The sequence below is a fragment of the Clinocottus analis genome, unplaced genomic scaffold, assembly GCF_023055335.1.
Source record: "Clinocottus analis isolate CAN_PGR_092001 unplaced genomic scaffold, fCliAna1.0.p SCAF_32, whole genome shotgun sequence".
NCBI classification, from domain to species: domain Eukaryota; kingdom Metazoa; phylum Chordata; class Actinopteri; order Perciformes; family Cottidae; genus Clinocottus; species Clinocottus analis.
In genome coordinates, this window is record NW_027176065.1 from 1,519,577 (window position 1) to 1,546,032 (window position 26,456).

Sequence of the window (26,456 nt, forward strand, 5' to 3'; positions counted from 1 at the left end):
TAGGTTCTCGCGACGCAAAAAAATATACATATATATATATTTTTTTGGTCCTAATTTTTTTTTCTTTTTTCTGGTCCTAATTTTTTTTTCTTTTTTCTGGTCCTAATTTTTTTTTGTGCGGGAATGGGCTTCCATAGGTTCCTATGGAAAAAAAATAATATTTTTTGGTCTTAATTTTATTTATTTATTTCTGGTTCTAATTTTTTTTGTTGTTGCGGGAATGGGCTTCCATAGGTTCCTATGGAAAAAGAAAAATATATATATATTTTTTTTGGTCCTAATTTTTTTTTCTTTTTTCTGGTGCTAATTTTTTTTTACGGGAATGGGCTTCCATAGGTTCCTATGGAAAAAAAATATATATATTTTTTGGTCTTGATTTTATTTATTTTTTTCTGGTCCTAATTTCTTTCGTTGTTACGGGAATGGGCTTCCATAGGTTCTCGCGACGCAAAAAAATATACATATATATATATTTTTTTGGTCCTAATTTTTTTTTCTTTTTTCTGGTCCTAATTTTTTTTCGGGAATGGGCTTCCATAGATTCCTATGGAAAAAAAAAAAAAAAAAAAATATATATATATATATATATATATATATATATATATATATATTTTCTGGTCCTAATTTTTTTTTTTTTTTTTCTGGTTCTAATTTTTTGTTGTTGCGGGAATGGGCTTCCATAGGTTCCTATGGAAAAAGAAAAATATATATATTTTTTTTTTGGTCCTAATTTTTTTTTCTTTTTTCTGGTCCTAATTTTTTTTCGGGAATGGGCTTCCATAGGTTCCTATGGAAAAAAAAATATATATTTTTTGGTCTTAATTTTATTTATTTTTTTCTGGTCCTAATTTCTTTGGTTGTCACGGGAATGGGCTTCCACAGGTTCTCGCGACGCAAAAAAAATATACATATATATATTTTTTTTTGGTCCTAATTTTTTTTTCTTTTTTCTGGTCCTAATTTTTTTTGTGCGGGAATGGGCTTCCATAGGTTCCTATGGGCTTCCATAGGTTCCTATGGAAGCCCATTCTCGCCACGCAAAAAAAAGAACGAAAAAAATATATATATTTTTTTTTGGTCCTAATTTTTTTTCTTCTTTTTTCTGGTCCTAATTTTTTTTTGGGAATGGGCTTCCATAGGTTCCTATGGAAGCCCATTCTCGCAACGCAAAAAAAAAGAACGAAAAAAAATATATATATTTTTTTTTGGTCTTAATTTTATTCATTTTTTTTTGTCGCGGGAGTGGGCTTCCATAGTTTCCTATGGAAGCCCATTCTCGCCACGTAAAAAAAAGAACGGAAAAAAATATATGTATATTTTTTTTGGTCCTAATTTTTTTTTCTTTTTTCTGGTCCTAATTTTTTTTCGGGAATGGGCTTCCATAGGTTCCTATGGAAAAAAATATATATATATTTTCTGGTCCTAATTTTTTTTTTTTTTCTGGTTCTAATTCTTTTTGTTGCGGGAATGGGCTTCCATAGTTTCCTATGGAAAAAAAATATATATTTTTTGGTCTTAATTTTATTTATTTATTTCTGGTTCTAATTTTTTTTTTTGTTGCGGGAATGGGCTTCCATAGGTCCCTATGGAAAAAGAAAAATATATATATTTTTTTTTTGGTCCTAATTTTTTTTTCTTTTTTCTGGTGCTAATTTTTTTTTACGGGAATGGGCTTCCATAGGTTCCTATGGAAAAAAAAAAAATATATTTTTTGGTCTTGATTTTATTTATTTTTTTCTGGTCCTAATTTCTTTCGTTGTTACGGGAATGGGCTTCCATAGGTTCTCGCGACGCAAAAAAATATACATATATATATATTTTTTTGGTCCTAATTTTTTTTTCTTTTTTCTGGTCCTAATTTTTTTTCGGGAATGGGCTTCCATAGATTCCTATGGAAAAATATATATATATATATATATATATATATATATACATATATATATATATATATATATATATATTTTCTGGTCCTAATTTTTTTTTTTTTTTTTCTGGTTCTAATTTTTTTTGTTGCGGGAATGGGCTTACATAGGTTCCTATGGAAAAAAAAAAAATATATTTTTTGGTCTTAATTTTATTTTTTTTTTTCTGGTCCTAATTTCTTTGGTTGTCACGGGAATGGGCTTCCACAGGTTCTCGCGACGCAAAAAAAATATACATATATATATATTTTTTTGGTCCTAATTTTTTTTTCTTTTTTCTGGTCCTAATTTTTTTTGTGCGGGAATGGGCTTCCATAGGTTCCTATGGGCTTCCATAGATTCATATGGAAGCCCATTCTCGCCACGCAAAAAAAAGAACGAAAAAAATATATATATTTTTTTTTGGTCCTAATTTTTTTTCTTCTTTTTTCTGGTCCTAATTTTTTTTTGGGAATGGGCTTCCATAGGTTCCTATGGAAGCCCATTCTCGCAACGCAAAAAAAAAGAACGAAAAAAAATATATATATTTTTTTTTGGTCTTAATTTTATTCATTTTTTTTTGTCCTAATTTTTTTTGTCGCGGGAGTGGGCTTCCATAGTTTCCTATGGAAGCCCATTCTCGCCACGCAAAAAAAAGAACGGAAAAAAATATATGTATATTTTTTTTGGTCCTAATTTTTTTTTCTTTTTTCTGGTCCTAATTTTTTTTCGGGAATGGGCTTCCATAGGTTCCTATGGAAAAAAATATATATATATTTTCTGGTCCTAATTTTTTTTTTTTTTCTGGTTCTAATTCTTTTTGTTGCGGGAATGGGCTTCCATAGTTTCCTATGGAAAAAAAATATATATTTTTTGGTCTTAATTTTATTTATTTATTTCTGGTTCTAATTTTTTTTTTTGTTGCGGGAATGGGCTTCCATAGGTCCCTATGGAAAAAGAAAAATATATATATTTTTTTTTTGGTCCTAATTTTTTTTTCTTTTTTCTGGTGCTAATTTTTTTTTACGGGAATGGGCTTCCATAGGTTCCTATGGAAAAAAAAAATATATATTTTTTGGTCTTGATTTTATTTATTTTTTTCTGGTCCTAATTTCTTTCGTTGTTACGGGAATGGGCTTCCATAGGTTCTCGCGACGCAAAAAAATATACATATATATATATTTTTTTGGTCCTAATTTTTTTTTCTTTTTTCTGGTCCTAATTTTTTTTCGGGAATGGGCTTCCATAGATTCCTATGGAAAAAATATATATATATATATATATATATATATATATATATATATATATATATATATATATATATATATATATATATATATTTTCTGGTCCTAATTTTTTTTTTTTTTTTTCTGGTTCTAATTTTTTTTGTTGCGGGAATGGGCTTACATAGGTTCCCATGGAAAAAGAAAAATATATATATTTTTTTTTTGGTCCTAATTTTTTTTTCTTTTTTCTGGTCCTAATTTTTTTTCGGGAATGGGCTTCCATAGGTTCCTATGGAAAAAAAAAAAATATATTTTTTGGTCTTAATTTTATTTATTTTTTTCTGGTCCTAATTTCTTTGGTTGTCACGGGAATGGGCTTCCACAGGTTCTCGCGACGCAAAAAAAATATACATATATATATATTTTTTTGGTCCTAATTTTTTTTTCTTTTTTCTGGTCCTAATTTTTTTTGTGCGGGAATGGGCTTCCATAGGTTCCTATGGGCTTCCATAGATTCCTATGGAAGCCCATTCTCGCCACGCAAAAAAAAGAACGAAAAAAATATATATATTTTTTTTTGGTCCTAATTTTTTTTCTTCTTTTTTCTGGTCCTAATTTTTTTTTGGGAATGGGCTTCCATAGGTTCCTATGGAAGCCCATTCTCGCAACGCAAAAAAAAAGAACGAAAAAAAATATATATATTTTTTTTTGGTCTTAATTTTATTCATTTTTTTTTGTCCTAATTTTTTTTGTCGCGGGAGTGGGCTTCCATAGTTTCCTATGGAAGCCCATTCTCGCCACGCAAAAAAAAGAACGGAAAAAAATATATGTATATTTTTTTTGGTCCTAATTTTTTTTTCTTTTTTCTGGTCCTAATTTTTTTTCGGGAATGGGCTTCCATAGGTTCCTATGGAAAAAAATATATATATATTTTCTGGTCCTAATTTTTTTTTTTTTTCTGGTTCTAATTCTTTTTGTTGCGGGAATGGGCTTCCATAGTTTCCTATGGAAAAAAAAAATATATTTTTTGGTCTTAATTTTATTTATTTATTTCTGGTTCTAATTTTTTTTTTTGTTGCGGGAATGGGCTTCCATAGGTCCCTATGGAAAAAGAAAAATATATATATATTTTTTTTGGTCCTAATTTTTTTTTCTTTTTTCTGGTGCTAATTCTTTTTTTACGGGAATGGGCTTCCATAGGTTCCTATGGAAAAAAAAAAAATATATTTTTTGGTCTTGATTTTATTTATTTTTTTCTGGTCCTAATTTCTTTCGTTGTTACGGGAATGGGCTTCCATAGGTTCTCGCGACGCAAAAAAATATACATATATATATATTTTTTTGGTCCTAATTTTTTTTTCTTTTTTCTGGTCCTAATTTTTTTTCGGGAATGGGCTTCCATAGATTCCTATGGAAAAATATATATATATATATATATATATATATATATATATATATATATATATATATATATATATATATATTTTCTGGTCCTAATTTTATTTTATTTTTTTCTGGTTCTAATTTTTTTTGTTGCGGGAATGGGCTTACATAGGTTCCTATGGAAAAAGAAAAATATATATATTTTTTTTTTGGTCCTAATTTTTTTTTCTTTTTTCTGGTCCTAATTTTTTTTCGGGAATGGGCTTCCATAGGTTCCTATGGAAAAAAAAAATATATATTTTTTGGTCTTAATTTTATTTATTTTTTTCTGGTCCTAATTTCTTTGGTTGTCACGGGAATGGGCTTCCACAGGTTCTCGCGACGCAAAAAAAATATACATATATATATATTTTTTTGGTCCTAATTTTTTTTTCTTTTTTCTGGTCCTAATTTTTTTTGTGCGGGAATGGGCTTCCATAGGTTCCTATGGGCTTCCATAGATTCCTATGGAAGCCCATTCTCGCCACGCAAAAAAAAGAACGAAAAAAAAAAATATATTTTTTTTTGGTCCTAATTTTTTTTCTTCTTTTTTCTGGTCCTAATTTTTTTTTGGGAATGGGCTTCCATAGGTTCCTATGGAAGCCCATTCTCGCAACGCAAAAAAAAAGAACGAAAAAAAAATATATATATTTTTTTGGTCTTAATTTTATTCATTTTTTTTTGTCCTAATTTTTTTTGTCGCGGGAGTGGGCTTCCACAGTTTCCTATGGAAGCCCATTCTCGCCACGCAAAAAAAAGAACGGAAAAAAATATATGTATATTTTTTTTGGTCCTAATTTTTTTTTCTTTTTTCTGGTCCTAATTTTTTTTCGGGAATGGGCTTCCATAGGTTCCTATGGAAAAAAATATATATATATTTTCTGGTCCTAATTTTTTTTTTTTTTCTGGTTCTAATTCTTTTTGTTGCGGGAATGGGCTTCCATAGTTTCCTATGGAAAAAAAATATATATATATTTTTTTTTAGTCCTAATTTTTTTTTCTTTTTTCTGGTCCTAATTTTTTTTGTGCGGGAATGGGCTTCCATAGGTTCCTATGGAAAAAAAAATATATATTTTTTTTTTGGTCTTAATTTTATTAATTTTTTTCTGGTCCTAATTTTTTGTTGTTGTTGCGGGAATGGGCTTCCATAGGTTCCTATGGGCTTCCATAGGACGCAAAAAAAAAAAGAACGAAAAAAAAAATATATATTTTTTTTGGTCTTAATGTTATTCATTTTTTTTTGTCCTAATTTTTTTTGTCCCGGCGAGAATGGGCTTCCATAGATTACTATGGAAGCCCATTCTCGCCACGCAAAAAAAAGAACGAAAAAAAAAATATATATTTTTTTTTTTGGTCATAATTTTTTTTTTTGGTCTTTTTTTTCTTTTTTTTTGTGTCGGGAATGGGCTTCCATAGGTACTATGGAAGCCAATTCACGCCACGAAAAAAAAAAATTAAAATATATATATATGTATTTTTTTGGTCCTAATTTCTTTTTTTTCAGGTCCTAATTTTTGTGTGTGTCGGGAATGCGCTTCCATAGGTCACGCAAAAAAAAGGACAACGAAATAAAAAAAAAATTTTTGGTCCAAATTTTTTTTATGCGGGAATGCTGAAGCTGATATTTGAGGAGCTCCATAACGCCTGTAAAGGTCAGCTGTTCTTTGTTATTATCATTATTATTATTACTATTCTTAATAATTAGCTGGTCTTCCTTCAGGTTTCGGCGGCTTCCTTCACACCTTGAAACATAGCGGGAACGTGGCGGCGCCGCTGGGGATCGTACACGTGAGTCACGTGACCGCACGCTGTTGATTTGATTGGTGTCTACCGGGATCGGGAGGCGGTGCCTGATTTCATATTTGCTATTCCAACGAATTATCTTCTGCTCCAGATTTTCCACCACTGACGGAAACTACTACGACCAGAAATAGCATTTCTAGCGTCTCATGAATGTAAGTCCTCTGGTGCAAAACCCTGTTTTTAGTTTGGGCTTTTAATTATTCATTACCGAGCGGGAGGCGGGGCCTGTTTGATTGACGCGCTGCTTCGTGGTTCCGGCTCACCGGGCAGCCGGTGCCGATCCGAGGAACGACGGGAACCTGCAGCTACGAGCTCACCGGCACCGAGAAGGGAACCACGCAGACGTTCAGGTGTGAAAGAGTTTGTCAGCTGATTGTTGTCTGTTGTCAGTAGTGTGAAGCCGGTGTGGAGGAGATATTTCCCCACAACGTTTCTTTAACACGCTGCTCTGAACCTCTCACGCCCAAAGTTACACTTTGTTCATAGTTGTTATTGGACAGTGTTGAGCTGTTTCCTTGAAATAAAGCTTTGTTTTTTTTTTACAATATTCTACTCAAAACCTCTTTTCTTCCCCCAAAGAAATGTCAGCAGCCGCCTTTGGTTAACAGCAATGAGCCAGAATCTGATTCAAAAAGCCACGTTGGGTCAGAACAAAGAGAGAAATGTCTGAAACAAAGTCATCTTCGGGGCTCGCCTGTGAGTCTCCAGGCAGACTGCCCTTCAAATTTCCGTCATGTGGAGATTATCATCAAATGAGCTTGTAAACAATCCCTGCAATAATCTAGATATGCAGCCGTGAGCGATGATAGATACTGTATATTATACCTGTCAATGACGCACATCTACTGCTGAACATGTGGAACACAGTGGGGGGGAAGTAAAGTCAAGGCTGGTAAGTTTTATCATCTCTCCATTTTAATACAGGTGAAATGAAACAAATGCAACAACCCTGTTTACACACGCCGCCTCGAGTCAGCGCCTCCTGGAAATGGCGGCTAAAATGATGGTACTAGTACTGTAGATGTGTGGGTGAGAGTTACGCATTGCACACAATGTAGGTCACTGAAGATAGTATGTCACAAGTGAATAACTGGATTACAGGCCAGTGACAATGAGTTGCAGTGCCGTCGATTGCAACACACCAAAAGGGAGAAATAATCTTCAAACGTCACATGCACCACAACCCCAAAACAGCAGACATATGTTCGATTTTTTTATATATATTTTTTTTACTGTCCTTGGAGACCTGTTAGGTATTTCTTTTTTAAAAAGCCCAAATGAGAAACAGGAAAGCTTTTAATGTTTCTGTCCTTTCAGCCGAGTGATCTGAGAACGTGTTGAATGAAGTACAAACAGAAGTGGAGAAGGCGTGAACTCCGACTACGTCAGCAACCGTCCCCATAGAACCTCTTTAATTATGTTCAATATTTACACTGATGTACACAAAATACACTCAAAAAGGAGATTTTTTTTTCTTTCTAGTTTCTTAATGCATTTAAATCCTTGTGTACATTCCGCGCCATCAGAACAACAGAATTGAAAACTTTTGATATCAATAAAAAACGAATGTTCTCTGGGAGCGTCTGTTTGTTCATCAGCTGCGTCCCGTGTAAGCGACGGGTCGGTGCGGTGCCGCATGTCCAGCTCCACGCGTCACATGTCAGTCAACACCAAAGGACATTTCTGACTCAACAAAATAAAATCCAAATGCTTTTTTTTTCTTTTTCCATTTCAACTCATCAGATTTTATTGATCAACAGGCAGACGTGGGGACAGGAAACAGAAAAAGGGTGAAAATGGGCTCTATCGGTGTTTGGGAGGGGGGGGGGTGGTTATTGTCATGTTCATCATGTTGTTCTTTTGATATCATTATCTTGGTTATTATTTCATTACAAAAAAACCAAAAGAACAGTGGAGCGCCATCCCGAGACGGCGCCGCTTCCTGATCGACTGACGCATGGAGAGCCTGTTGATGACTGGAGAAGGCTTGCAGGGTTTGTGGAAAGTGTGTGTGTGTGTGTGTGTGTGTAGGTGTGTGTATGCGGTGTAAGAAGGGCAATTATGTGTGTGTGTCATCGTGAGAGTGTCTCCAATGACAGGTTTCACGTCAGTTCCACTGTCACTGTGAGGACGAGGGCCATCCACGTGAGTCCGTCCACGACGCCTGAAGCTCCGTCTGCGAGGCAAAGAAACATCAGTGAGACACACACACTTCTGACACACACACACTTCTGACAGACAGACACTTCTGTCAGACACACACTTCTGTCAGACAGACACACACTTCCGTCAGACAGACACACACTTCTGACACACACACACTTCTGACAGACAGACACACACTTCCGTCAGACAGACACACACTTCCGTCAGACAGACACACACACTTTAGTGAGACAGACACACACTTCAGTGAGACAGACACACATTTCCGTCAGACAGACACACACTTCCGTCAGACACACACACATGCTCTGTTAAAGCACAACATGTGATTTACAATACAGTGTTTTACTAACGGCAGTTTTTCAGCGATTGTGAGTGATTCTCTCTACCGGCCAGCAGGGGGCGACTCCTCCGGTCTTATTGTATAGAAGTCTATGAAACATGTCCTTTAATGTGCTTTAAGTCCACTTTGGGATTGACAGCTTGCTACCAGACTTCTCTTCCACATGTCAACCCTCTGTGGAACCAATGTGGTCAGTTTTGTTAACGAGCAAGATGGCGACGGCCAAAACGTCAAACTACCAAACCACAAACCAATGACATCACGATCAATACGTCCACTTCTTCCACACTTCTTTTTTTACAATGAAATACAACTTTTGGGACATATCAAGGTTAAAAAACTAAGCTGCAATCAAATCTAAATAAAATACATGCCGTCAAGTCAGAGGATGAAGGTACCAATGCAACCTTTCTTTGCTTATTGGAATTAGTTTCTCTTTGAAGTACTCAATAATAATTAATCCCGTCAACGTCCAATATCACAAAGGACTTTACAAAATGTAAAGAAGGAAAAATGGCTCCAAAAATCAAATACATACAGTAAGAAGCATCTTCCAGGAGGAAAAGACACGCAATAGATGTGCAGAATAAACCAACAAAGTAAAGTTCTGGACAATCAGTGTGACAAAAATACGGATCAGGGAGAATGTTGACGTGCAAAGGTTTAACACGACTTCAAGATATCCCCACGTGGCCTTTGGTGCAGTTTAGACAAACACAAAGACGCCTTTTTATCTCCCAATATGTGAAGAATCCTCAGATAAAAATTGACAGATTCTTCTAAAGCTTTGGAGTTCTTTTAAGGCCCTACAGCAGAGATGCTAGATTACAGAGGAGAAGCGACAGCAGCTTCATGCCGCTGTTGTTTTCTGCAGCTCCCTGCAGGACAACAGAGAGAGGAATGAGGAAGTGGAGCTGCTGTGGGAGGAAAGTTGTGGCTGTGGGTGTGACGCTGCTGATACACCACCAGTCTGTTCAGACGGAGCCAAGACGACACAATGTGAGTCTGACTCAGTGAAGTCTGACTCAGTGAAGTCTGACTCGGTGAAGTCTGACTCAGTGAAGTCTGATCTGGACCTGGTAACTCAGTCCTGTGAGTTCCCCGATAGTCGCTGATTAAAGTGATCAATGCGCTCATGAAACAACAGGGTCTCATCCTTGTTGGTCTTGTTTGCAGCTTTGACAGAAGCTTCAGCGTCTTTTCACGCAGAAGAAGTCGTGTTCGTAGTAAACGATGTAACATGAGGTTACATTAGAAAAAACATGAAGTATGATGTCATGTGACATGGGCTCTGTGGCTCAGCCGTTAGCATCCCTGTCTGTCAATCAGAGCATCGGTGGTTCGAGCCCCGGACGCTCAACCCTGAATCGCTGGTTGCTGTGTCGACGGTGCAGAGAGCAAAGATGTAAGTCGCTTTGGATAAAAGCGTCAGCTAAAAGTAATACAACCAGTAAATAAATCCCTTAAAGTTTAGTTTCTCACGGGACGCAGAGGCCGGTCTGCTGAGTGAAAGTCTCTGTTGGACCCGCCGCCCCCTCACAGTCCATCAATGGACGCTGGGTACGCCTCACTCAGGGAGAGCTGCAGGGTCGTGTGAACACGGCCAGGAAGCAGAACTCTGTTCTGATCTGACGTGTCCTTCACATATATTCCACACAGGTCTCAGATGACAAGAAAACAACAACTGGACCTCCTCAATGAGTCCATCTCATTCTGTAATGCGCTCACTAAACCATAAGACACCCGGCTGAGGTCCTCTTCCAGTCCACCATCATAGATGCGACTCGCCGGCCATCTGCTGCCTCCAGCTCTTGGCTCAGACCTCAGAGTTTTTCTGCCAACCAGAATGTGAACTGGGCCTGAATTCAGAGGCAACTTGCTCTTTTTAACAAAAGGTTGTCTCCACCTCCGTCGCTGGACCCGAACAAAGCTTCCTTCCTGCACGTGGGAAAGCTCTGATCCGACCTCCGGGTCCACGAGGGGAATCTAAACTATTCAAAATGACGGCTGTGGATCCCTTTTGCACGCGCATTTCTAAATCAATGTCTGCAAAGTCTGCACGTTTCAGACTTTGTTTGTCGCGATCCATTTCTCTTCCCGGCGCTCGACAGCCTCGGCGGACGAGGACGTGACCGCGCGACGGGAAACACGTCACATTCTGGTCCTCAATCTGACTCTGGTCCTCAATCTGACTCTGGTCCTGAATCCACTTCCTTGCCATGAGGTGACACGTCGTCTGGGAGACGGGAATTATTTTGACAAAGACGAATGAACACGTCGGAGTTTCCTCGCACCGTGTTCAGCCCATCATGCGATCAGGCGTGTGTGTGTGTGTGTGTGTGTGTGTGTGTGTGTGTGTGGGTGTGTTATTGTGACCTCTCGGGGCCATGTTGTACACCAATTTGACTTGCATGCACGGCATGTCTGCGCGTCCATATTGACCTGATTCTGTCCTTGCTGTGACACACCTGCTCGCCGCGCTTAGCATAGCATTTGCATTTTTCTAGATTTGCATCCAAACGATACGACGAGCAGGCGAGGTGCCGGGGAAGCGACAGAGGAGCAAAACAAGAAGCAGAAGGAAGAGGGACAGATAACTCCAGCGTGGGGGAGGACGAGAGACACGCGATAAGATGCTTTTTGGAGGAGGAAAGCAGGAAAAAAAAAGCGATAAAGAGAGTGAAGCCAATGTCAGACGACAAGACGGTTCATATCTCCTCTGACTGCGGCGGTGCGGCTTAAAGACAGCTCGCACGCCATCTGCTCGGGAAGCTGCTCACACCGTACGTCGGCACAAACACGGGCGTCACACACATGCACGAGGGATTATTGCTCTGCGAAATTATACCATTCAATTCTTTTTTCAGTTCAACAACAGCTCAGCAACTGTTACACTACTGGTGTTTAACTGCTTCATGCTGCAGGACACACAACACACCGCTGATGCACTGGATAAAACTACAGTTTAGGAGGCTTTCTTTAATAATTAATACATACAGAACTGCAATAGAAATGCTATGTAATAGCTGTTTATGGCGCTTGGTGGACAGTCAACTCATAAAAGAGTTTCCTCTTATGGTTCTTTCAGCGTTTCTCTCAGCATCTAAACTCTGAAAGCTTTTCCTGTCGAGTCGCCGCTCGTTACTGGACTCTGTTCTTTATACGGCAGCATAACCTGCTCTGTCCATACCGGTGTGTGTGAGCCCGCATGAAAACCAGAGATCATAAGAGGCCGAAGAGGAAGAGGAAGAATCGTAAATATGAGTGAAGGCAAAGAGACATGAGGGGGAAAGGGAAAGGGAAATGATGAGGCTGGTGGAAGGAAAGGAAAGAGAAGTGGATGAAAAGGAACGAGAGACAACAAGTGAGTGGACGTCAGCGTGGAGGAGAGACAGAAGTGGAAAGAGAGAGGGAAAGAGAGAGGGAGTGGCAGGGAAAAGCGGCGCGATGGAGAGGTTGTTGTCGCAGCCCCGAGGCTTCTCCTGACATCCCTCATCTTTACATATGATAATCTCAGAAGCCGCAAATGAGCCACCGCTGCACATTTGAAACACCAATAATCTCACGCTCAACCCAAAGCGACAGCCCGGTTAGTCATCGGGAGGCTCGAGCGGCGCCGAGGATTCATCCCGACTGAATCGCTCTCTGGCAGTTTATCGGGGGAAGAGGCGCTCAGGACCGAACGAGAACCAACATCCACCTCTGAGCGTGGAAACCACGTCAGAGAGTTTTCCTGTGATGGAGGACCCACATCCCTCATCACACTTCCTCTGAGCCAAGCGACTGCAGCGGCACGTTGTTGTTCTGGATCACAAACACGACACGCGATGCAGCGGGAAACACACACACACACACACACACACACACACACACACACGGCTGGAGTCGTGGGATACTCACTGTTTGGATTCTGTGTGTTTTTCATCATGCTTGGATTTTCTGTTGGAGAGAAAGAGAAGAACGATAAACTTGTCATGTGAGCACAAAGACGTCGTCCTCATCGAGACACTGAGTCAGTGGAGGAAGGCGTTCTGCAGGTCGAACGCTAATCGCATGTAGCATCAAGCTAGCAATATGAACGTGGTTATTTCATAACTTGGGACGTTTTCTCGAGTTACATTCGAGTCCTCTCAAGTCCTACTTATGGTTTATGTTAATATTTGGGGTTGAATCGTGTTATAAAGACGTAGAAAGGACTCGCATGCTCTTGTAAGGCCGCGATGAGCCGTCTTTTGTTTGCTGCGTCACATGAGTTGCTCTGGTATTCAAGGGACTGGATGTGGAGCGATGAAGACCTGCCGATGAGGGGCTGAACAGGTTTTAATAAGAGTAAGAGAAAGAAAGGTCGTCTCTGACGGAGCTGGTGTCTTTCTAACGAGCTCTTGAAGCTTCTGAAGCTCGTGTTAGCCGGATCGTCCTCAGCGAGAAGCCCGTTAATGGACCCGGGAGCCCAGAGCGCCGCTCCACAACCACCAGGACACTCAGAGCAGACAGACGACGGCAGATGTGTCCGGACGGCCCGGCAGGAGAGAGGAGTCTTTAATGAACGGCGCCAGGCGCTGCGACCGTGTGTTCCAGCTCTCGCAGGGATGAAGTAATTGCAAAAAGCAAGAAGCCGACGGGGTTTGGCGGAGTATTAGCAACGCGCCTGAACTCCACTCTGTGAGCTACATTTTTTTACGCTAACGCACAAAAGCACAGCGTGAAACTCTTCTGGTCTTAAAACCAGCGGCTCCCACGAGAGGAAACCAGTGTGTGCTCGTGTTTGTTCGCCCCCTTGTGAGTTTGCATAGACCTGTGTGTGTGTGTGTGTGTGTGTGTTTCTGCATGTGTGTGTGTGTCACTGCCCGGCTCCTGAGTGCTGACTCACTTCACAGTAATCTCACAGGGTATTATCACCGAGGGTGGCTAAAGACGTACATCAGGACGTGAGTGCTGCGCGTCGGCGCCGTCATTACACTCTATTATTCCTGATGATTTATATTGAACGCTCTGCTAAGCGAGCGTAGCCCCCACACACGTCTCCCCCCTCGGCAGAGAGAGAAGTGTCTCATCTCAAGGCCACAGGGGACGGTGCCAAGGTCACTTAATCACCATTTACTTCCCCTAAGCGTGAGTGGAAGCAATCTACAAGGAGCCGGCAGACAGATGGGCCGTGGCAGGCACGGCGCCGGTGACACCCGAGGGTGCACCAGGGTGTTAAACAGACATTAGTGCTCTTCTAGCAAAACGCCTCCCGAGGTAACGCCTCCCTGAAGTGGCACTTTCCCTCCTCAAAGTGGGCTCTTGTTGGGCCCGCCCAGTCATTTGTACATTTGTGACATCCTTTAAAAGCTGTTCACACGAGTGTTTCAGGTGAAAGACAAAAAATAATAATAGCAGAAGATGAATACAATATTCTTTGTGTCACTCAAAGTGAGAAAAAAACAACCTGATTTACGCTAATCGTCTCTTCAGGGCTGAAGAGCATGAGAGTACATGCACGCCACTTCCCTTCTTATTGGAATAAAACATGTTTCTATGAAGAGACTTCCATATGGAACAAGTGTCAGAAGCACTTTCCAGCTCTGCTGCGTGGAACATGGAGGTATTTATGTAGTCATGTTATCTATATGTACAGTCATGTTATCTATGTACAGTTATCTATGTATGTTATGTTATCTATATGTATTTATGATATCTATAGATATTCATGTTATCTATGTACAGTTATGTTATCTATGTATAGTCATGTTATCTATGTATGATGTTATCTATGTATAATGTTATCTATGTATAATGTTATCTATGTATAATGTTATTTATGTATAGTCATGTCTTCTGGGATTCAAACACGCGCCCTGCTGCATAACATCTGGTAATGTCCTTCTGGAAAGAGACGCAACCCCAACATTCTGCATCTGGTGCGCAGCGTGGAGAGCGGAGGGAAATACTGACATGAAGGAGGAAGTGATGTCAGTTTTTATAACTTATTTTGCAGTGAAAGCCTTCATCAGTCGTGTGGACTGTGAGGGATGCTGCTCCCGGTTCTTCTCTTCAATATTAAGTTCCATTAGAAGAATAAATCAAAAAAACCTGATGCTGTATTTCTACAAATAAAACCTGAATATTTAACACTGCTGTGCTCTTTCAGACGGACGTCATGTGTTCTTATGGGACTTTATGGACTTATTCAAACGCAGCACCACCATGTGTGTGTGTAGAAAACCCTTTTAGCTTGAAGATAACCTATAAACCTTCAGTAAGGGAGCTTCCTGAAAGCCACATCACACAGGAACACGACACCTATACAAGCGTGTGACTCCACCGTAAAGAAACTACTCCCAGCTTCCAATGAACATTTCACATCTTTCGGTCATTGAACAAAGTGTTTCTCTGACGCGTCCTCAACAAAGAGCCTCTGATTGCGTCACATCTGAGGCCGCCTGGCGATCGACGACCAGCCAACGCCTCGCCAGAGAATAGAGATCCTCAGTAAGTGCAGCCGCAGAAGACGTGTTGTCGAGCCAATTAGCAATACAATCTCTTATTAATCACACACTTAGCCGCATTAATGATTCATACCTAAAAGCGGTCGCATGGATCTCTGAAGCGTTTCCCAGAGATACATTAAAAGGAATTCTGGAGAATCGTGTAATTTTCTCTGACATTCAACTGTGTAAAAGTGTTCCAGATAATTCTGGTGGACTGGCGCTGCGCCGTCACACAAAGAAAGAAGAAGAAATCCTTCATATTCATCGCCTCCTGAATTATTAATCTAACTTAAATGTGATTTCGGCGGCGGCTCCAGAACCGGGCCGAGCGCGTACGCACCGAAGACGATGAGGCGCGTGTGCGTGTCCGTGGAGCCCAAAGGATTCTGGGCCGTGCAGCGGTACATGGAGCCGTTCAGCTCGGCCGGCACTCGCTCCAGAATCAGCTCCTTGCCGTCGCGCTCGGTGCTGCCGTCCAGCAGCCGGCCGCCGACCCGAGTCCACGTGAAGAGAGGCTCAGGGAAGACCTCGTTCTGCCCAGGCCCGGAAGACATGGGGGGGGGGGGGGGGAGGGAGAAGGAGGGAGAGAAGGAGGGGAAAGGGAGGAGAGATGAAGAGATGGAGAGGAAAGGGAGGAGAGAGAAAACCCAGGAGAGAGGAAAGGAGAAAGGGAGGAGAAATGGAGAGGAAAGAGGGGAGAGAGGGAGAGGAGAGAAGGAGAGGAAGCGAGAGGGAAGGGAAGCAGAGAAAGTCTGTGAGTGTCAGCCGAGAGATTAAGAGCAAAGGAAACATTAATAATACAAACGCCAATTTCCCTCTAATGCGATGGCAAGTTAACAACATGCATTAATAATCAACACTTCTCTTTACAACTGGTTTCTTTTTAGCCTCCAGAGAACAAACCCCCTTTAAATATATAACTCTCCATAAAGCAGCTTTTCATTCATATCAGTGGGTTGACATGAACATCAGGAAGTGAGTTCATCTTCCCTTTTGCACCACAATACATCTCTAATGTACACAAACACACACACTGACACACACAAACACTTTACAACACCAACACAGGCTCATTATCCAACACTGACCAAGTGTGGAACAATGTTTTTGGTGATTTTATGAATAGAAAAACACAATATTTAATCATATTGGAACTGTCTGTGGTGAATAAAGAAAGACTAAAGTTTCATTTTTGGATTTTTGGAGCTGATTTGTTAACGATAACAGAAACGAGGAGCAAAATAATAAAGAATTAACAAACTGAGAAACCTGAAACTTGGACTAAAAGCTCTGTCGATGTTTTGAAGACGAAACAATGCTCACTTGTAATAAATGATTATTTTGCTCCGTAGAGATGTGAATGGAATCCTGTGCTGTTGAAAACTTTATTTTGAACTTCAGCTTCATGAAGAAACAAGTGAAACTAAAACAATCTGCTCAGAAGAAGTTTTCCTTCCAGCAGCTTTCCATCGCATGTCAACTTCTCTTTGACTCATAAAGCGCCTCATTTTGAAATCATATCCCGAAGCCAGCAGCGCTTTGTGTTTGTTCTGGGATCCGACACCGAAGCTGAAACATGACATCATCGCTCACAAAAGCAAACTCCTGCGTCCAGACGAGGCGCTCATCGCTCGCTGTGAGAGTGCCCTCGGCGGCTGGTCGCGACCTAATAACCAGCAGCTGTCTGACCTTTCACAAGAAAAGCTCACAGAGCTGCGGTTAAACCTCCAGTTAGCAGACGGAGGAAAAAGATCACATGAAGGAAAACAAACTGAAAGAGTTGAAGTGAAACTTTCCCGTCTCATCGCTGAGTGCAAATAAAGATGAGAAACCTTCGACGTCCCGCTTCATGTCACGTGAAGCAGGAAGGAAGTGAAGCTTATGGGATGATCGTGCATAATACATTCATGAAACAATAAACCAGAGGGGAGAAACTGGCATCCTATTTACAGTCGTATCTCCCTGTGAAGCCCTGAAGCTGATGGGTCCAGAGGAGGAAGCAGGGACTTTGCTTTCTGGTGGCTTTGCTGTGATGTATGATGACCGATCATAACTCTGGTCAAAGGAAACCACTTGAATCCAAAGCTCATCGAGCACGAACACGTTACAGAAACGTTCATCCAGCGGTGCGACGCGCCGAGCCAAAGAAACAACACAGAGCTCTTTTAAAATGAGGACTTTATGTTCAGATCTTTGTTTCGTTGCCCTTTGGCTCGGCGGCGCGTCAGGATCAGATCCCAGCGAGGCGTCAATGTGTCCTGTCAAAGAGAGCGGGAGCGAGGCGAACCACAAAACCATCGCTTTGCTGGAACCTTGAGCTCTTTCTTTAGGATCACGGAGCAAGAAGTCTGAGAGCAGCGACAATTACACTGAAGAGCCTGAGACACGGACACCAGACATCAGTCATCCACACAGATTCATCTGCTGGAGCGACCTTATCTTCAGCTTTAAGCAACACAAACACAAAGACGCTTTAAACAAATGCAATATCTCGGATTCTACGGTCCATACACTCGGATCAAAATGTCACAATGGGAGTCCAAATTTGAACGGATATTGATATTTTGAATGCATGTGTGAAAAGACAGAAGGGAGACATGTCCATGCACAGAGCGGTCACTCCACAGTGAAGCTAAACGGGCTAACACACATGCACGAGTCACAACATCCACGTCTGCAGCCCCATCATGCACTTACCCCAGGCGATCCTACCTGGAATCCCTGCACGGTGATGCGCACCGTGTCCCCCACCTTCGCTCTGGTAGGGGACATGAAGAGTTTAGGGCCCTTCGGAGCAGCTGGAAAGAGACGAAGAAGAGGAAGAAGAAGAAGAAGAAGAGGAAGAAGAAGAAGAAGAAGGTCATCGTACTGTGGGGATCAAACCCTGCCGGACACCTGTTTGGTCACAGAGGGACGGAGACAAATACAATTTCCTGTCAATTAAGGTCACGGGGCGGGAGGCCAGGGACCGGCGGGTGTTTCATCCGAAGGACTGCGCTGGATTTATTCCCCCCTTGGAGAGAAAAAGGGACTAAATTGGGTAGATACTCATTACCAGAGGAGAATGGCAGTGCAGCGGGTGGAGGAGTGTGGAGGCAGCGAGATAAGAGACACTCGGGGAGCTAATTCCCTCGTCTCGCTGTGGACAGTCGCCCCAGATGGCTTTCATTCTGGACCGTCTAAAACAATGGGGGCGAGCAGGAGGGGGGGGGGGGGGGCATATGCAAATACTGGCTTCGTTGAGAGGCCGGTGATTGTCCCGCGTATGCAGCGTCGAGATAAAATGAGTGATTTTTTGCGTGGCGTTATAATGAAAAGCTAAACTGCCCCGTTCGTAAGCAGGTTCTGCACCATTTGGGATGATTAACCATCGCGCTAAAGCTAGCGGCTCCGCGCGCCGCTCTATATGTTAGACTAAAGAGACGAGCGGCTGCGCAATGAGACTCGAGCTGAGGCCGCGATGTCGATGAGTCCACCCCGGGACTTCTTTAATGAATCTGATCTGAACTCTGGATATAAATCACACTCGCTGCTTGTTTCCTTTGAGGAGGGAAAACTAAAGGACACATAAATAAACAGACAAACGACCTCAGGATTCAGCTATTAATCTGGCGACAAAGCGTCCGCGGCGGCTAATGAAGCGCCGCCTTCAGGCCGCCATCGACTCGCAGCCTGCTTCAGACTAATGGATGAGGAGCTGCACTGTCACGTCTGCAGAGAGGATCGAGCGCGTCGCATTGGCCGAGCACTTTCTAACCAACATCCCCTTTGAGTTGCATGAATGGAAGTAGAGACGAGGACTCGACATCTGGTGTGTCCTTTTGTCCAGAACGCTTGTTCAAAAGGTTTGATGAGAAATCGATGGAATCAGCATCTTCTTTCTGAAGACGAAGAAAGGAAAAACATTCACGGCGTTTATGTAAACTGGCGACCGAGCCGCCGGCATCGTGTGAGCCGTTTGACATGGCTAAGTGCTCCGTCTCATGTGAGGACGGACGGCATTTCACAGGCTGGTTTTGGCTCGCCGGCGTCCTCCCCGCTGCCCGCGCACCAACCGGAGGGTATTTTTAAACACCGGCGTCGCAGAGCGCTCGCGAGGCAGACGGCCCCGAGAGGAGAGGACGGAGGATTTCTGGGATTGGCTCCAACGGGGACAGTTGGCCTCCGACGTCACCGGCTCTCCGGCTTCTTCTGTTCACAAGATGGAGCCGTTATCGCTGGCGTCAGAGGATGAGGAGTAAAACAAACCCAGCGGGGGAACAACTGTGCTGCGAGCATCAGGTTGCTTTAACACCGAGCCGGTGTTGATGATTTATGAAGGAAGATTTGTGTCTTTTTTACCCGAGCAAATTTCTAGTTTGTAAGTAAATTATCTCCAAATCTTTGCTCTCAATTAAAAAAATTGGTCTCTCTCAAAAAAAAATCCGCTCTCAAAAAATAAAAATGCTCTCAAAACTAAAAATTGCTCTAAAAAAAATTGCTCTAAAAAAAAATAAAATAAATAAAAACTCCAAAAAAAGAACGCTCTCAAAAAAAAAAATTCGCTCTCAAAAAAATAAAAATGCTCTCAAAACTAAAAATTGCTCTAAAACAAATTGCTCTAAAAAAAAAAAAAAAAACCTCAAAAAAAAGAACGCTCTCAAAAAAATAAAAATGCTCTCAAAACTCAAATTTGCTCTAAAAAAATATTTGCTCTCAAAAAACAACTTGCCTAACGTACAGTACGCGCTCGGTCCTACATGTCTCTGGTACACATACTCGTAGCTTCTCCAAAGCTAAATCGTCTCATACATGTGTAGCTAACCTTAGCTAACGGTACATGACACCGTTAGCCGCGGTGGGCTAACGGTGTCAACAGCAGCCTCCATGTTGTTTAACAAAGGAGACTCCAGGACACCAACAACATGGAAACAAAGAGAAGCGCTGCTGCATTTAACATAAAGTAGACAACAGAGCAACATGACGTCATCTCACCTCAGAGACCTCACGTGACCTCCTGTCAGTGTGTGAGTGAGCCGAGAGCCCACCAATAGAAACTCATCCAGCAGCGCAGGCCCCGCCCACTACGTCCACTTTTTTCTGAGAGCAGTTTTTTTTTTTGACTGCAGTTTTTTTTGAAAGCACAAGTTTTTGTTTTTAGATAAAACATTTTTTTTTGGAGCAATTTTTTTTTTTTTTTTTTTGAGCAATTTTTTTTTTTTTTTTTAGCAATTTTTTTTTTTGAGGAGGAAATTATTTTTTTGAGAGCAAATTCTTTTGGAGAGCAATTTTTTTAGCACTTTTTTTAGAGCATTTTCAGAGGAAATTTTAGTTTTGAGAGGAAATTTTTTTTGGACAGCAATCTTTTTTTTGCACATTTTTTTAAGATCACAGGTTTCTTTTTTGGGGGGGGCGGGGGGGGCATTTTTTTTTTTTTGAGAGCAAATTTTCATTTTGAGAGCAAATTTTGACAAGAAATTTGTTTGGGTAAAAAAGACACAAACCTTCCTTCATAATGATTCCACTTGCATCCCTGTGCTTTAGTACAATGTGCTGTCAGTCGGCCACGGAGACTAAAGCGTGCTGAGACATTAGAGCCCCGCCCCTTCTGGGCCCCTGCGTACTGGAGTGGTGGACCCCGTGCGTTCTGTCCAGTCTGCAGCACGTGGTCTCTGTGGGAGGTGGCTCTGTATCGAGCTACGTTGTGCTAGCTTAATAAATGTATATTTGTTTACATCATTTATTATCGCAGGTTGTGTTTGAAGGTGATTGCTGTGACCACGAGGTGGGCTGTGGGAAGCCGGGAATAAACGGACCTGCTGCACCGAGACATCGGCAGGTCCGGCCGGCTGCACAGCAGACTGACGCAGGAGGAGAAGACCCGACTGACGGCCGGGTCGCTTTGTAATGTCTGAGAGGAGGCGACCCGAAGCGGCGAGATAAGACGGGCTAGATGAACGTGGAGCGGAGCTGCAGGTGAGCGTGGACACCAACAACGCACCAGGAAGAGATAATACATATTCACATGCTGGCAAACACACACACACACACACACACACACACACACACACACACACACACACACACACACACACACACACACACACACCTTCCTGAAAATGAGCATCTGCTCTTTGATTATCTCGGTCTGGCAACGCAGTGACGGGGAGATGCGAGGAAGCCCGGATGCTCTTCCTCGCCGCCGCGCAGCGCGTGAAATGAGAGAAATGAATTCCACGACTTGTCTGATGTTGAATAATAAACACCTCAGCTCATCTAAACCCAAAAGACGAGGAGTACTTTTAATTATTAAGATGCACTGTGTTCATGAATACAATCTCGCCTCCTGATTTCATAGAGAAGAAGCATCTTTCTTTTTCTCTTTTTAACCCCGGAGGCCCCGGCGCCGGCTCCAGGTCCGCTCTGTATGGCGAGCACGGAGCCGCTCGTGAATATTCATGAGGCTCAAACCCACGCCGGTCGATGTTCAGACTGTCGCTGCGTCTCGTGCGGCAATATTAAATCTCTGAAAGATTTATTACTCACGGGCAACTGCAAATACCTCGTTTTCATTTCCTGACCAAACACACGCGCCACCTGAGCGCTGTGTACAGTGAGGTCACACACACACACACACACACACACACACGCACACACGCACACACGCACACACACACACACACACACACACACACACACACACACACACACACATACGCGCGCGCGCGCGGGATGGGAATCAATTGAAGGCGGCCGTGTGCCATTTTGTCTCAGACATGAGCCAAGTCTAAACTCCATTGTGCGTAACCTCCGACCTGAATTACAACCTTATTACTTTTCTTAATTTTATTTTTAATACAGCGTTCCCCTCCGCGGTGGATCGGAGCCCAGAAGCAGGTCGGCGGATGCTCTGGATTTCAAGCGTGCTCTAATTAGACTCAACAAAGGTACATTTGTTGTTGTCTTCCCTCCAATCTCTGCAGACGGAGAACAAAGGTAATGATAAATTAATGCCTTCAAACACAGCGGAGACAGCGGCTTGTCAGAAATATTAGCGTCTTTGACATTTAGCAAGAGTTTCGGGCTCCTTCCCCTCCGGGTGTGTCGTCTGTTTTCTCGTCAACATGCGAGCGCTGGATGCTTCGTCTGCAGCAGACAGCTCATGCCGTCGCTCCTTCCTGTCTGCCATGTGCTGTATTTCAATCTACTCGGGGAAACGCCGGCGACAGTTATTACATTTTGAAAGACAATTTTCTGCCACGAGATATTCCCATCGGGAGAAAAGTGAAAACGATTTGAGAGGTTTTTCTCTCTTTTCTTTTTTTTCGGGGTCGACAATGGGTTCTCTCCTGAGCTCGGCGGTGATGGAGAGCTTTAAAGGAGGAGACAGGCAATCTTTTTGTTGAAGACTTTATGAAAGACTGAAACCAACAAAGTGTTGATCACGAAGGCAGCGAGTGTGTAAAACCAGTAAAAACACATCGACGGGTCAGTGTTGCATGTTGCAATGCTAACATGCTAAAATGCTAAAATGCTCCTTTAGCACTTTAAACATCCTGCTATCATTAAATCTCACTAATGCTACAAATGTGTATTATTATGACTAATAAATGTGTATTATTATTACTATAATGCAGCCAAAAATACTCCCAAACAAACAAACTTTTTCTGAAAAATATCCGTCTTTCTTAAAACTATAAATAGATATGCATACAGGCTTTAATATACACTGCATGTATGTATAGTTGTGATGTTTTCTTGGGGTTTGTTGACGATAAGAAACACGCAGCGTCCTGCCAGCTGAGTCCTCTGAGCTCTTCTGCACTAGATTCCTGTCCTGCAGCGTTCGCTCCTGTCGGCCTGAACGATGGAAAAGGTACAACAGGAAGGAGTGTCCCTTCCTCGCTAATTGAGACCCTGTAGATTCACCCTATTTACCCAGATATGTAAACGCTTTCTGGCAGAAGAACTTCTTGGCAAACACACAAAAACAGGGGAAGAACTTAAAGTTAACCCAAAAATCTGAAACTTTTTTTCCCCTCAAGCAGCAAAATGTGAGGATGTGACAAGACGAGCAGAGTTCAACCTGCTGCATCAGGATGAACCGCCGGCACGCAGAGTCAGATGGCTGCAGATTCATATTCCACTTTCATTCAGAACGCGACAACGTTTCAGACTCGCTTCAGGTCGCTTCGTCCGGTTCAGACCTCCTGACCTCATTCAGCTTGTTATGAGCATCCTGTGGGTGCAGCGCGTCTGCATGATGCTCAATAATGGTTCTTATCACAGTTTGTGAGGCGCCTCCTGCCTGTTGGAGGCCGAACTGCAGACTTTACAAGGACAACTACTTTTACAACTGATGGAAGTCCTGACGTCAACGACAGAAGAGCAGATATCTCCGGCCTCTAGAGACGGAGGAGAAGGAATCTGAAGTTACATTAATAACCTTGACCCTGCACAGCTGCACGCAGACGGGAATATTCAGGTATTATATTAAGAATATGGGCAAAAAAAATAAATCTTTTCAGTCTTTTTTTTTTTTCATTTCCAAAACATCAATCCATGAAAGTTCATTTCCAGCACTTTTTTTGTCCTATTTTTTTTTTTTTTTTTTTTTGGTCCAAATTTTTAATTTTTTGTCCTAATTTTTTATTTTTGGTGCTAATTTTTATTTATTTTTTGGTCCAATTTTTTTTTTTTGCGTCCTAATGTTTTTTTTTTGGTGTGGCAGATATGGGCTTCCATACATATTTTCAACTTTCTTTCTCATATTTTCAACTTTGTCTCAATTTTCGTATTTTTAATCTAATAATTATCTCATATGATGATGCATCTCATACTTTGGATATGTTTTTCTTTAACCCTTTTCTTTTCTTTATCAAGTCGAGTCTTTCCTGCGTGACGTTGACTTCCATCCATCAAATGCTCGGGTTGCGTTCGGGCCGTTCCTGTGGAGTCTTCCTTCCTCACGATGGACCGAGATGCGGCGCGCTTTGTTTACTGTGTTTACTGCAGGTTTCAAACCCTACTTGACATTTCTAAAAACCCATTCAGGCCTTTCCACTCGGCGGCGGCGAGGACGGTTCCTCTGGTTCCTCTACGTGGGCTCAGAGCGACCGCGGCCGCTCGGCCGGCAGAGCAGGAGCTTTTAATGAGATGGAAGGTGGCGATGAGAGATAAAACAGCGACAGCGACGCGCGGCGAGCAAATATGTGCAGCCGCGGTTTCCTGCTCAGCCTCTCTTCCTTTAACCGGCGAGCGTCTCGTGAAGATAATGTCTCTGTTTACCATCATGTCAGGACGGCGTGGCTCGTCTCCAGGAGGACCATGCCAACCTGCTGCCTTTGAAGTGTTAATTGGATGTGCTGGAAGCCATCTTTGTTTTGTAGATTACAAAAAAGAACGAGTGTGTGTGTGTGTGTGTGTGTTGCTCTTGGATCACAAGCTATCAAAACATAATGTTCACTTTCCCCTTAAAGTATAACTCCTGTTTCTAGAGTCTTGCGGCTGCATCGCTGCGTCTTCCGCTTTGATAGTTTTGCAGATGAACTAAAAAGAAATAATCCCTCTGCTGTAGTGTTTCTGAATTAAAGTGATGAAACTAAGAGGCTCAAAAAATAAAGCTTAAGGGCAAGGCGCTCGTCAGAGGAGGACGGCGTCTCAGAGGTCGTCTTCCCGACGGCACCACTTCGGTCAGCGTGTCGAGCTTCTCATTGACTTCTCTAATTCGGGCTGACTTTTTCAATAATGGCTCTGCGTTAACTCAATCAGGCAACAGACAGCTCCATGAATTGCCCCGTCAGTCACTTGGAGTTTTGCATTCGCAGCTAAACTCGCAATCTGCTCAGCTGTAACACAATTAAGCGCCGTCGAATGAAAATCAGTGTTCTGAGGAACAAGGAGACGCGTAGAGGGGAAGACCGAGAGGAGACAGTAGGAGATTAAAACAGAGAAGAAAAGAGGGAAAAGGTGGAGGAAGAGAGGACGGATGCGGGGGAATTAGCATAGCAATGAGCATGCAACAGAAAACAAAGCGCTTCGGCGCTCTGCGTCCTACCCACCGAGGGTGACCTCCGTCTGCATGGGCATGGACAGCGCCGGGTGCTTGACCTCGCAGCTGAACAGGGCGTCGTTGTCCAGCTGCGGGTTCAGGGTCCAGGTGAGCCGGGCCTGCACCACCACCGAGCCGTCGCTCTGGGGGATGTTGGTGTGGCTGAAGTAGTAGAGCGGGTCCGTGCTGTGCACCCAGCGGGGGAACTCGCGGCTCACCACCGTCTCCGGGATGACCTCGGTGGCGGGGCTGGGCTCGTGGGCCTGCTGGCCCTGCGTGTGGACGCGCTGGGGGCTGTCGGTGTAGAGCCGGGGCGCCCGGCCCTCCGGGTCCAGCAGGGAGAGCGAGCGCTGCAGCTTGGTGTCGTCCAGGTCCCGGCTGATGAGCGGCCGGGCTCCTCGCACGCCGGCCGAGCCGCCGCCGCCCTGCTCGTCGGACGACTGAGTGTAGGAGATCACCTCGATCAGCTCGCCGTCGCGCTTGAAGTACACCTGAACCGAGCAAGGAGGATGGAGTTAGAGAGAGGAGTGTAGACGGAGAGCAGGTGAGCAAACAGTTTACACGTCCAGCAGACAGAGACAAACATTCACCAGACGTCTGGACACCTGAAGTTAAAAACTGTCATAATCAGCAACTGAGCTCTTGAGGAATTTACACCGAAACGTTTTGTGAGGGAGCCGTGACCTTTTGACCACCGAGAGCTAATCAATTCAATTCATACCGAGTTAAAGTTTGTTCGAGGCGTTTCCTCATATTTCATGAGGACGGGACGGACGTGGCGCCTCAGTGAACTTGACGTTTGCCCCTGAAGAGGTAATGGGTTTATCCTGCAGTGCAGGCGGGCGCTCGTGCCCAATTTGAATACAATTTGCTCAAATTGTTCCTGAATTATAGACAAGAAAAAGGGTCAAACGTGAAGTCACGTTGGCGAAATCACAACCCGTTCTTGCTTGAGTTCAGGTGGACGTTCATGTCACAGTTTAAGAAACTTCCAGATGAAGAAAACACACGAGGCCTCCGACCACGCAGATGCACAACGAGCATGAAACACACACAACAGGCTCTGTAATCTGCACAGCGGGATGATATTCT

At 42.8% G+C, this 26,456-nt stretch overlaps 1 protein-coding gene across 2 annotated transcripts in view; it reads right to left on the reverse strand.

Annotated features, from left to right (window-relative positions):
* Positions 1–5,865: 5,865 nt before the first annotated feature.
* The window catches only part of igsf21a (immunoglobin superfamily, member 21a), a 172,640-nt gene continuing 152,049 nt past the window's right edge, over positions 5,866–26,456 (reverse strand). Inside the window, exons 6-10 of one of the 2 annotated variants that reach the window (XM_068595861.1) lie at positions 25,375–25,855; positions 18,047–18,132; positions 15,675–15,867; positions 12,762–12,800; positions 5,866–8,528 (exon numbers count right to left, since the gene is read on the reverse strand). In XM_068595861.1, the coding sequence (XP_068451962.1) occupies positions 8,455–8,528; positions 12,762–12,800; positions 15,675–15,867; positions 18,047–18,132; positions 25,375–25,855 (873 nt within the window). In that variant the 3' untranslated portion in view covers positions 5,866–8,454. Of the gene's footprint in view, positions 8,529–12,761; positions 12,801–15,674; positions 15,868–18,031; positions 18,133–25,374; positions 25,856–26,456 lie in introns of both variants that reach the window. The other variant, XM_068595860.1, reaches the window with a different exon arrangement.